The sequence below is a fragment of the Eupeodes corollae genome, chromosome 1 (assembly GCF_945859685.1).
Source record: "Eupeodes corollae chromosome 1, idEupCoro1.1, whole genome shotgun sequence".
Taxonomy (NCBI): domain Eukaryota; kingdom Metazoa; phylum Arthropoda; class Insecta; order Diptera; family Syrphidae; genus Eupeodes; species Eupeodes corollae.
In genome coordinates, this window is record NC_079147.1 from 224741587 (window position 1) to 224754072 (window position 12486).

Consider the following 12486-nt stretch of genomic DNA (forward strand, 5'->3'; position numbering starts at 1 on the left):
CTTTCCTGAGTAGTTGATATTTTCGAGACTTGAACTGAGTTTCGTGTTGATTTTGAGATGATGCAAAAGAAGAAAACACATCATTTCATAATTAGGAAAAAAAAATAACTTTACTCATCGTCATCCTTATCCTCATCTTCATCCTCATCACCTAAGCAAGCAAGCACTCGTGCTATTTCCGATTTTTGATGATTACTCAAAACTTCAAGTCTGAAGGTAATTTCTCCGGTCCTTATGCTCTCTCTCTATATCATCTTAAATTATAAGCTAGAAAAATAATAACAAGAGTTGGTGGTAGTACTTGTACTAAACAATAACGGGCCGCCATTAAATTCCTCTTTTTGCAATTGAGTGTGTTGTTGGAAAACATCGACGAGAGCAATGAAAGAACAATAATAATTAATAAAGAACGAATTTAATTTTTGTATTCGGTTTTCACTTGGCAACTTCATGTGGATGGTTAAGATTATACTGGGATAAGGACAATAAGTAGGTCAAATTAATTGATTGATTTTAGTTCTTTGTTTAACGATTGCCATAGCTTATAAAAAAATCACGAAACACAGATTTTTTAAGAGCGAATAAATTTCCATTCATTAGTATTAGATTTTACGGTCAGGCTACCAGGTGTATAATCTTAAATCCACTGTTTTCTCATAGCAGGAAAATAAGCGTCATACAGTTCTTTTCGTGACTTTGCATACTTGAGTTGTCAGAAATTCCTTAACAAAAAGTCCACTTTTCTTTGGTTAATCATGTCCAGTTATGTGCCAAAAAAAGAAAACATGCTGAAAGCTTTCGTTTTTGCTTCAACTTAAATAAATGGACTCGATTGCATGAGAAGGACTATGGCTACAATGCTTTATGGGAAAAGATGTTCAGAGATTGCTTTCGCAATTTTAACCTACGGAAGGAAACGTGAAAATCGGCCAAAAAGGGTTGAGATCGATGAAACTTGGTGAATCTGTCAGAGACCAATACTAAGAATACCACTAAAATATGCAGAGCTGACTTTTTTCCACTACAACGTATAATTGCACTTGTAAAATAAATGTTCCAAAACTGAACTGAGAAAAAAAATAATAAAAACGAATTGAAAATATCAATTTTTTCTAATAGATTAATTAAGATTAATAAACTGTTATAAATCCTTTAGTACATGGTCGTTGCACCTTAATGGTATCTTAAACCATAGAATTAACCAGCTTTGACTCATGTCTTGAAAGGTGTGGATTCTATTGTTTTTTTTTTTTTTAATTTACACCATAAAGTGTCCTTGTTTTTGATTATGTAGTTTTCTCTTAATTCATTTTAGATACCTTGTTGAACGAGTTGGATAGCTGTCAAAAAATAAAAGCAACTTTCAGCTGTTCACAAAGAGCAGAGAAAGATATAAGCTTAAAAGTCAAAATTGGTGTAAGACAAAACATTTAATGGATAATTCAACTGATTCTTCGGACGATGATGAATTGATAGGTGCGTAACAATTTAATAAATAAGATCTAATCTATATTAAATTTCCTCTTAGCTCAACTGGAATTCTATACGATTACTATGAAGTGACAATACCTAGATATAGTTTGGAATAATTTCGATCTCATTTCCGAATGACCAGAACAGAAGTTGCTTAGAGGTAAGATTTTGATTTGGTTTGTTCACAATAGATAAAGTTTAAGCTTAATGGTGGAACCAACGCAAGAAGTTTTGTGGCATGATATATCCGTTTGGTTATCCAACGCTTCTTAAAAAACCATTCAAGGCTCACCATCAACTACCATAGCCAATAAAATGTGAAACTAGTCTTGATATCCATAATTAATTGCTTATTAACGATTTCATGTTATTAGGATCTCTTGTACAAAGTAAAAGAACTTTTAACTTGGATAAAAAACAGTCAATTTTTGTTTGGATCTGTGAAAAAAAAATCATAATTACCTTCTGAAATTCAGAGACAAATAGCTACTCTATTGTTTAGTACAGAACATCCTCAAATATAATTTCAAGTAACATTTTGTATCTATCTGTTTACCAACAAATACAAAAAGATGAAATCAATTTTCAAGTTTCTTGAAATTCAACCATGTGTTGAATCAGATGTTCTGATAGATACCTACATACCCCAGAAATTCTTTGGGTTCCTTTTTTGACATCTCAGCTGTTATTTTACACGTAAAACACTAACAAAAATGCATCCGGATAACCTATCTGTCTGAGATTGAACACAGCCATTGGTTTTCATCATTGGAAACAAACATTGGAATTTTTGGCAGGTCGTTTATAGCTATCATTGCAAATTTCTGTCATTTAAAAAAATGTCCTGATTGAAATCCACCGAACATTTTTTACTGACAGAAATCTGTCATTGGAATTGTGTGAAATTGGAACACAAATCGCTGGAACGATTCGCTTAACTTTAGGACATAAAAGTATCAGCTGTTCAGGAAAATGAATTTCCGTCCGGAAAATAGAAAAATAAATTTTTAGAGAAAAATAAATGCGCAATTACACTTTTTTTCTCAACAAAAATTCTATCTGTGATTTCCGATCGATCAGTATATAATGTTCATTTCTAATCAAAGGGAAACACCGTCAAATATCGATTGAAATATTTTTCGGGATCAATTTCAATGATAGCTACAAATGGCCCCTTAAAATAAAATAACTATGATGGGGGTGTATTAAAATAATATTGTTTCCACATCTTTAAGGGGTGGTTCGTTTCTTTTTCTTGTACGAGCTCACATATTATTGGAAAAAACTTTTAGGCAAAAGGAATCATTTGTAAGCTTAGAGTTCATTATTAGTCAACGCTCTTATTTGTTTTCAAAAAATTGGTTCAACTTCAGATTCTCAAAAAATAAGCCCAACATTTTACTGATTCCACAGAAATCTTCAACTGTATTCTAAAATTATTTTAAATAAAATTTTAAGTTCTTGATGGCTTGACATTATTTTCTTCTTTACATCTGAACAAATATTTCTTATTTTTTGTAAAAATGTCATATTTATTTAATTGGAATGCTAATTTGGACGGTAGAAGTGTTTGATTTGAAAAGTTATCCTAATTTTCTTAATATTTTTGCAGAAGTTTATTTTTTGATTCCTGCCAGAAAACTAAACCAAAGTGAAGTGGCGCAATAGTCCATTAATAACTAGGGCCTAGTGACTTACAAATCTCAAGCAATTCTGTGCGAGAGTACTTTTGTCAAGAATAAAAGCAGAAAACTTTGTTTTACCAAATTGGGTTTGAATTGTTCTACTTGAAAAAAGTGCCTTATATAGCAGTTTATCAAAATGCCGCAGATTTCGTTTCTACTTCTCTCTTCGGATTTAAACCTTAAATGAAGGACTGTGCATATTTTATTTTTTTTTATCACTTCAAGACCTGTACTACTTTGTCCATTTGCTTTGTTTTTTATCAAGTATTATTCAAAACTGGTTAAATTTAAGCAATAACCCATTTTTGTAAATTATCAAAAAAAAAACTATAATTTTTTTTAGGAAAGAATAATCGGTTTATTTAATCAAGACGAATGTTTCATACAAAATAAAACTAATATTTGGTCAGAACCACGGGATAAACACTTTGTTTCTAATATTTGTTCAGACATGTTAGGTTAGGTAAATGGGTTGGCGATTGATGGCGTTATCGTCACACTTAGATCTATTGTTATACTCTGAAGTATTAAAATTCCCTGAAAAATAAAATATAAAAACCTATGATGTCTATGGATTCTCTTGTTCTACCCATTTCCTAAATGCCTACCAGTTCTTCAATATTATTGAAGAAGTGCCTGTCTAAGAATTTGTTTCTACTGTGGCCTAGTGCTGGGCAGTGACATAAAAAGTGGGGTGTATCTTCCTGCTCTTCCTCGTCATCGCAGCTTTTGTCCATTTCGTCGGTGGTAAGCCGCATTTTCTCTTTATGTTATCCCAACTGGTTGTGACCCATTAATACGTTTACAAGTAATCGTAGAGATTTTAAGTCTAGATGCTTAATCTAACGGGATCTATTTTTGTCTTATTGGGGTCATAGTTTTTCTAGACTTTTTTATCTTTCATTGTTTTTTATAAGTATCTTGTTGCTAATGATCTGTTTAAGTTGGAGTATCCATACGTGAGTCTATATGAGATTGGTCCAAAGGTGTACCTGTCTTCGCCAGCTCAACAGCTCTTTCGTTTCCAGGCACATCACTGTGACCCGGTGCCTAAAAGTCTTATGTTATAAATGTACCATAAGTCCTAAGAAAAAACTAATAACAGCAAATAGCTTTACCATTTTAAATTAATTGTTTAGCTTAGTTTAATTATAAAACATTCAAAGATAAAAACACAAAAATTTGTTTCTACATAATCATATTGAAAATTTACTTTTGTAGTTGAAACTGAAATTTCAATTTGAACAAACAAATAGATTTAGCGTTACGACTTTGAGGATTCTCGTTTTATACCAATCCTATTAACAGGGAAATAGCCAGTGTGTTCTGAAGTCTGATTTTTCTTCTGATATAGTTTTGAGTTGATATTGTCTTGTATAATCGAACTTAAAAGAGCTATTATGGAATTTCTACAACACATATTGTTGGATGTTATAAAATCCACAATACAACGCAGTTGAAATAATTTAATAAAAAAATAACATATTTTTGTTCATAAACATCTACACGTCTTCTTAGGGTAATGATGGGTAACATATGTTTTTAAATATATGTATAAGAATATACAGAATTAAACTTACCTTTAGTCGTTTATTCCGCACTTGAACTCCATTCAAGGTCTTTATAGCTCGTTGCGAGTCGGCCTCAGAAGCAAAGTCAACAAAACCATAACCAAAACTGTATCCAGTCTGAAATGTTTTTTTAAAGCCAAAATCAATTTACATCGTACCCAATTAATTTCTGAGCAAACAGAACAAAAAATTTACTATTCTATTTCTCAAATAAACGATATCTTTTGTCTTACCCTTACCTTAAAGTCTCTCATTATTCTGCAAGTGTTTATAGGACCGATTGACCTAAATAACGCATACAACTCACGATCTGTCATATCTTGTGGCAAATAGTTAACTATTAGATTTGTCCCGCTGTTATTCAATGATGGTCCACCACTTAATGAATTTGCACTCATAGCTGCCATATTCCCAACAGAGCCCATTGCACTATTGGTTTGGAAGTCCCCATACATTCGACGTGAATTTAATGACGAAGATGTTGGATATGAGGATGTGAAGTCTGTGTCCTGCGGTGAAAACGCATAACGTGACTGAAAATTTTCAAAGATTTGATTTTTCAACTATGGCGGCGATTGCTTTTCATATATAGCCAGAAGTCGAATCGATCGATCGAGTTTTCAAAATCGAGTTAATTGAATTGAATTGAATTTAACACAATTAATTTTAATTATTAAACAAAAACAAACAAAATAAAAATAACAAAAAACAAAACAATGTACACTCAAAATGTTAAACAAATTGTTTGAATTAACAAACATTCACAGTACAGCACATTACCCATAAAGAGAAAGTTTAAAGTGATTTTTTTTGTTGTTGTTTAACTTTTACCATTCTTATTTTAATTAATAATATTAAAATTAAAGATCCTTGAAAATGTAACAAGTTGACAGGCATACGAATAAACGGACACATACAAAAATATTGTGGTTTTTTCTTGTTTTTGTTTTTGAGTGTGAGTGTGTGTTTTTTTTTTAATTTCAATGTTTTATGAGAAATAAGGACCCTAATTTAACGGAAGTGATGTTTTGAACATTTCTAATAAAAACTAAATACCTAAAAAAAAGGGCTGCATTAAATTGACATTTGTTAGTACCGAAATTCGGTTTTATCTTATATTCTTAGGATTATTTCTAAGCTACATGTTTTCAAGGAGAGACTAGTAGTATTTCAAAATTAAGACTTAATTCCAATATACCAAGTTCAATGCTATTTCACTGTACTACTTTATATTTTTCTTTGGGTTTTCAAACTGTATATAATATAAATGTCTTAGCACTTGCAAAAAGTGTGAAATAGGACAAGTTCCAAGCTCTTCCCATGATGACATCTCTTGCACAAGGAGAATGAAACAGTTTTTCAAAATGTCGTAGCACTCTCGTAGCTATGAATATACTCGTATATACTCGGCACTTGCATTAATTGGTTGTTGGTCTATAAACAACAAGTACACCACAGCTAATTGGAAAGCAAGTAATTGTGGAATTTTTATTTGGACACATTTAGAAAGGGAAAAACCCAATGAGGATATTTCTTTGGTTCATTTATAATTGGAAGGTTTTTTTTTTTCTTCATCTGATTGTACTTCATCAGTTAATAGTTGCACGAATTGTATTCTGCTGCTAGAACTTTAAATACAAATAAATTGTAAACATTTATTGTAGGAACCTATTTTGTTTTCGAATTTGACAGAAAAACAAGGATTATATTTTTTCGTGAACAATAGGAACAGGCACGACCGGAATGACTTGAAAAGGCTAATTTTCAGCTGAGTGTTCTTCATATGTGTCTGTCCTTCATGTAGATTTTTTTAAATTTTGCTCTGAGTTTCTGATGTTTGTCGGCGCACTTGTGTAGTTTTCAGTTCAGGGTCGTAATCATACCGAAATATTCCACATCAAGCACTCAATTTTAATGACTGGTTGACAAGTACATTGGCACTACAATATTAAAGCAAATGCTCACAGGTAGTATACTGATGGGTCGAGAATGGCTCCAGGGACTGGGACAAGAATTTTTGAGCCTTAAACCAACATTTCTATACCGATGGGACAACCCTCGAGAATTTTTCAAGCAGAAGTAAATGTCATTGCAAAATGTTTTGAAACTAACCATTCTGGCACTCAAATTACTTATTTTCTTTTCTATTAGTTCGAAATAGAATGGGCTTGTATTATCACACTGAGTGAATCTGGTAAGGTTCCTTGGGTACCTGGGCAAGTCGCTTTTCAGGGAAATGAAGAAGCAGCCTCCTAAAAAAAACAAAACAGGAGCTACAAGTCCACTGATAGGAACCCAACCATACTGTGGAATAGGAAAAAACGTGATTAAGAACAAAATCAAAAAATAAGAGCAGACAAACAGAATTCAAAACTGGAAAGAACTCACAAAATGAGCCAGGCAAAAACAATACTTGGGATTTATAGCAAAAAACGTTACAAAGACTGCTGCAAGAGGCTAAGTAAGAACAACCTTAGAATAGTTACAGGCTTCCTCACCGGCCATTCTAAACTGAAAGGCACCTTTTTATTGGAAAACACCTGACAACATATTGGGGAAATGTGAGATACTCATGTACGAAGGAAGAAAACATTTGGGACACTACCATCACTCTCTGATGGTATCTCAAATACTCAAGTTTCTTAAAGAAATAAACTAAGAAGGGTGCACTTTTCCCAAAATTAAGGGGGTCATCCGATGTGATGGGTTTAAAAAAATCGATTTTTTTTTTCATAATTTTCTAATATGCCTAGAATACGGTAGTCAAGGGATTTTTTAAAATTCGAAGTCGTTTTAAAGATACTTCGGGCTGTTAAAAAACATAAAACAAATAAAATAAATATTCAAATACTGATAAAGTTATTCAGGAAATCTTTAATAAAGGTTTTGAAGGTAATTTGAAAGTAATTTCGGTTATGGGGTGCCCTATAGGCCGCGAAGCCCAAACTTATATTGAGAAACGTGATGAAAAGCGAATCTCACGTTCTGAGCGGCGCGTAAGTAATGCCGTTAATCAAGCCAGAATTTATTCAAGAGCTGAAAAATCTGCTTTGAAAGAGTTTCAAGAAGAAGAGGAATACTTTATGAACTAGGCATCGCCGATTGAAATATAAGTTGATATTTTCAAAGTTGATTGGACTTGAAACTTTTAACGAGCTTTTCTCAAAACTGTGTTTTTCAAACTTTCCTCCATCGTATATCAAAAACGGCTTCACCGAATAACTTGAAATTTGATGGGTTAGATTCAGCACATGTAAGCGCATGGCATGAACTATCGACAAGCAAAGATTCTAAAAATTTCGATTTTCTTATACCTAAAAACGCAAAATTCGCGACTTTTTTTTTCAAATGTCTCCCAAAAGTCCAATTTGTTTGGTTTATTGATTTGATGATAGTTCATTTGATGCATTTAGGCTCACATATTAAAAAAGTGCGAGCCTATTTTTTCGAGATGGAGTTGTTCACACCGGTGAAACCCGTGTTCTTGACAATATTTTTAATTAAAATTGTATATTAATACTGTCGAACTATATTAATAAATGATAATAAACTAAATAAAGTTGTATCTATTCACTGGTCGTAAAAAAATCTAAAAATTCCTTAAAATACAGGCCATCACGTGGTATGACCCCCTTAAGTCATTCATTCAAGAGATTTCTGTGGTTCAATTAATGTAATTTCCATTTATGACTTGACATGGTCGACACAACTACCAAGTAACACCTATTAATATCCTTCTTCAAAAGACAAATGTCTAAACAAACTAGAACCCAACGGCTCACCAATTAAGGAACTCTTTTTATAGGCTTAATGTTCAGTTACCAAATGAATTTGCAATCGAAACTAATCCTATGACTTTTTTATTTGCTTTTTGAATTTATTAGTTGTTAAGAAGACAAAACTAAATACATGTCTCTCTACACGACCGTATGATTATTGTGAAGTTCTAAGCTGGGTCATGTCATTTACAACCCTCTATTATGCATAATTATCACTTCCGTCTTTATTTATGTTTTTTTGTTTGTATTCTAGCACCTTGAATAAAATCAACTCTTTTGTGTGTACAGTTTTTTTTTGTTTGTGGATTGTTTTTGTTATAATTATGTTAATGTTTTTGTTCTTATAAGTCTATGTTGTTTTATAAAACTTTATATAATGAATGCACTTTTATAATAACATATATATGAAAAAGCGTGTGCCCCAGTTCAAAAACTAACAACTTAAAAATAATATTTTTTTTTTGTTTTTTAAATCTGTCTTAATTTTAATGAGATATTATATTTTTTTAAATTTAAATTTAAAAATGAATTAATTGTAACACGAACAAGAAATTTGCAATGAATATTTTGTGAAACAGACGAAAGAATTTATCAATATATTTATAAAAAAAAACGAGACAGATGCAAATCAAATTTAAATAAATCAAGCAATAAAATACAAACCATTCCAGACGGCAGTGAATGCGACATTCCCCATATTCGGCCACCACTAAAAATAAAAGAAAACATTCAATATTAAAAGAAAAACAAATTTTTCAAGAAAACTGATTTATTTTTATTGTTTAATATTTATATTTCTGAATGGCCAATGAAGTGAGTGATTGAATGGAGGAAGGATTTAAGACGGTTTTGTATGAAAATAAATGTACATATGTATGTATGGTATTATGTGCATTGATTTGTTGTTGTTTTTAATTTCACAACTTGAAAATCAGATACAGGTGCTCGTTTCTTTTAATATTAAAGATAGAATTTTTGTTGGCAATTTTTGTTTACTTTATTTCTTTTATGATATGGGTTTTTAAATTGGCGCGGGCAGATTTTGGCGCCCCGTAGCGGCCATTTTGTGTTGGTGACATCTGTCAAATCTTTCAGTTGTTTATGCCAAATCATCATGGAAAATTATACAATTGCACAGCACGTTCATATGATAAGACTTTATTATCAAAATGAGCGTTCGTTAACACAAACTTTGCACGCCTTTTATGATAGACGTGGTGGCCCTTCACAGTCGACTCTCCAACGTATCGTGGTCAAATTTAAACGACCGGTTCTGTAAACAAGCAGCCAAAACCCGTACGTTCGAGGAACGCAAGATCAGCCGGGAACATCGCCGCGGTCCGTGAAAGTGTACAGCAGAACCCGAGGCAGTTTTTTCCTCGCCATACACAAGAACTCGGCTTTTAGCAGACTTCAACTTGGCGAATTTTGCGTAGGGACTTGGGTCTACACCCGTACAAGATCCAGCTGACCCAAGAGCTCAACGTTCATGACCATAGACAACGCCGTTCGTTCACTGACTGGGCTTCGAATGGTTTGGAAGGGTGGCCAATTTTGGACAAGGCGCATTTTTGAATGGCTGTGTTAACAAGCAAAATTGCCGTATATTGGACGACATCAACTCACGAGAAGTTCACCAGGTGATAATGCATCCTCAAAAAGTTACCGTTTGGTGTGGCTTTTGGGTCGACGATGGCGCGCCGAATTTTGAAAACAACACACAAACAATAATTTAGATTTATGACATTTGGAATTAAATGGTAGAGCTTAATAAAAAATAAAGAAAAGGATTAGGGATAGTCCTTTATTTTTTTTCATTTTTCGCTAAAAGTAGGGCAGGACGGGGAGACAGCCCAATCAGTAACAGAAACTCATGCAGTTCCTCCTGTTTTATATGTGGAACTACAACTTCTGAAATGAATAACCTGACAAATATAAGAATCAAAGCTGTAAACAGGGAAGCTTTGAAAATGGGAGTGTCTCCTCTTCACGCTCGGATAAAATGTATGGAGTGTATCCTGCTCTAACAATGAGACCCGCCATATTAGAGATGCTCAGAAGAAGAAAATTCAGCTGGAGTTTCGTGAAAAACTGGGCATCATTGTCGATCTTGTAAAACAAGGTACGGGGACAAGTAATGACGGCAACACCTCCAGAATATTTTTTGCAAATCCAACCATGACTTCAGAAATCACTGGAGTTAGTGAATCCTAATTCGGCGGTTTGCTTTTATCCTTGAAGGAATAACGTCAAATGAAAAATTAGATTTAAAAAAAATGGAGCTTACACGCGGGAAACTGCTGAACTGTTTGTTGAAAAATATAAATGGTACAATATGCCAGCAACCGTACATAAGGTTTTTTGATCCTTGGAGACGAAATAATGAAAGGCTGTTCATTTCCTGTTGGAAATGGACGCCGCGGCGTCGTCGACGTAATTGGTCCGTACTCTTTTGAAAACGACGTTAGTGATAAAATTGACGGTTATTGTCAACAGAGAGATTTACATAACGATTATTACTCATTTTGTATGGCCTAAATTGAACCATATGGACCTAGACGACATGTAGTTCCAGCAGGACGGCGCTAAGTGCCACACAGCAAACGTCACGACATCTACCCGCCTTATTGAAAAGCGTCATATTTTAATTTGGAGCAAGCAAAATATGCAATTCGAGAAAGAGAATTTGAATGGCACTGTGACACTTGGAAGACGTATTGTCATGTTATAAAAGGTCTATGGCAACGGGAGCCTTTAAATTCATTAACACAATATTTAGAGACAAATAGAAATTTCTGAACATTGTTCTCAACATTCTATTATCAATAAGATAAACAACCAAAATAAACATGGTTTTCTGTGAACTAACGTTTCCTTTATAATGCTAGAAACTAGCTTCGGACCCCACCTCAATCACCGGGTCTCAATACCTTTGAGCATTTTTGGAAAGAAATCAAGCGAAGGCCCCAGAACAGCAACTCTGGTTGGCCCTTAAAAATAATAATCATCCAATTTTACCCCACTTCAACTTTTCTTCTTGCTTTGATATCCAAGGGTACGCTTAATTTTGTGCCATGTATTTGAAGATTTTGTTTATGATTATTTTATTTTTGTATTGTTTTTATAATTTTTTAAAGAATCAAATATTAAATAAATTAAAATTGGTACAAAATTACCAACAACATCGCATTGCATTCAAAACACTTTTTTCTTGATGATGTACGCTTAATTTTGAGAGTAACTGTAGTTTATCCAAAGTCCTTTTTAGTCTAATAACTTTGACTTTTCAGAGCAGATATAAGCAAGATTGAACAGAATTTAAGAATTCCACCAACCGACAAGTTTCAAGTTAAGAACTGGCCACGAGACGAAAAATCTATTCAGCCCTGCGAGAAACAGAAAATATTTGCAAATTATTCAAATTGGACTCCTTCTATGTACATTATTTTAGAAATAAACGTGGTGGATGAGCAATCTAGAGGTTAATACGGTATTTTAATGTTCTTCGTACAAAATTATACCTCCGCGGAACGAAAAGAATAGTTTCGCCATGACAAAATTGGGAAAAATTGAAAACTGATTCCTAAAGTTAGTGTAACCGGAATTATGTGTTTCTTGACCGAAACGAAGCACTTTGAGCAAAAAGTTCATAAGACTTGGAGAATGAAGAAGAGTGGGAAACATTCATGGCAACTCTTTCCCTGTCGTCGCATCATCGGTACGTACAGACAAGAATGTGTCTACTGTAGCCGAGAGTGTCAGACTTAGTTTACGAAAATCAATTATCAACTCGCCATCGATCTCAACAGTTAAATATTTTATTACACACTATCCTGAGGATAGTGCAGTTCTACTAACATACCGTCGTAGATCCGCAGCCCATGTTGAGAATATGAAAAGACCACTTCTCCAAATTATATAACGGCGATGACGAATCGAGTTCTGCTGTAAGGGATATAGAACCACTCAACGCAGACC

General features: G+C 33.3%; 1 protein-coding gene across 8 annotated transcripts in view; it reads right to left on the reverse strand.

Annotated features, from left to right (window-relative positions):
- The window catches only part of LOC129953767 (sex-lethal homolog), a 56989-nt gene that overhangs the window by 14581 nt on the left and 29922 nt on the right, over positions 1-12486 (reverse strand). For 3 of the 8 annotated variants that reach the window (XM_056067217.1, XM_056067212.1, XM_056067211.1), the window contains 3 exons: positions 9172-9217; positions 4963-5262; positions 4739-4846 (listed from right to left, as the gene is read on the reverse strand). In XM_056067217.1, coding sequence (XP_055923192.1) covers positions 4739-4846; positions 4963-5262; positions 9172-9217 — 454 coding nt within the window. The remainder of the gene's footprint in view (positions 1-4738; positions 4847-4962; positions 5263-9171; positions 9218-12486) is intronic. The other 5 variants (XM_056067218.1, XM_056067214.1, XM_056067215.1 and 2 more) reach the window with 3 other exon arrangements.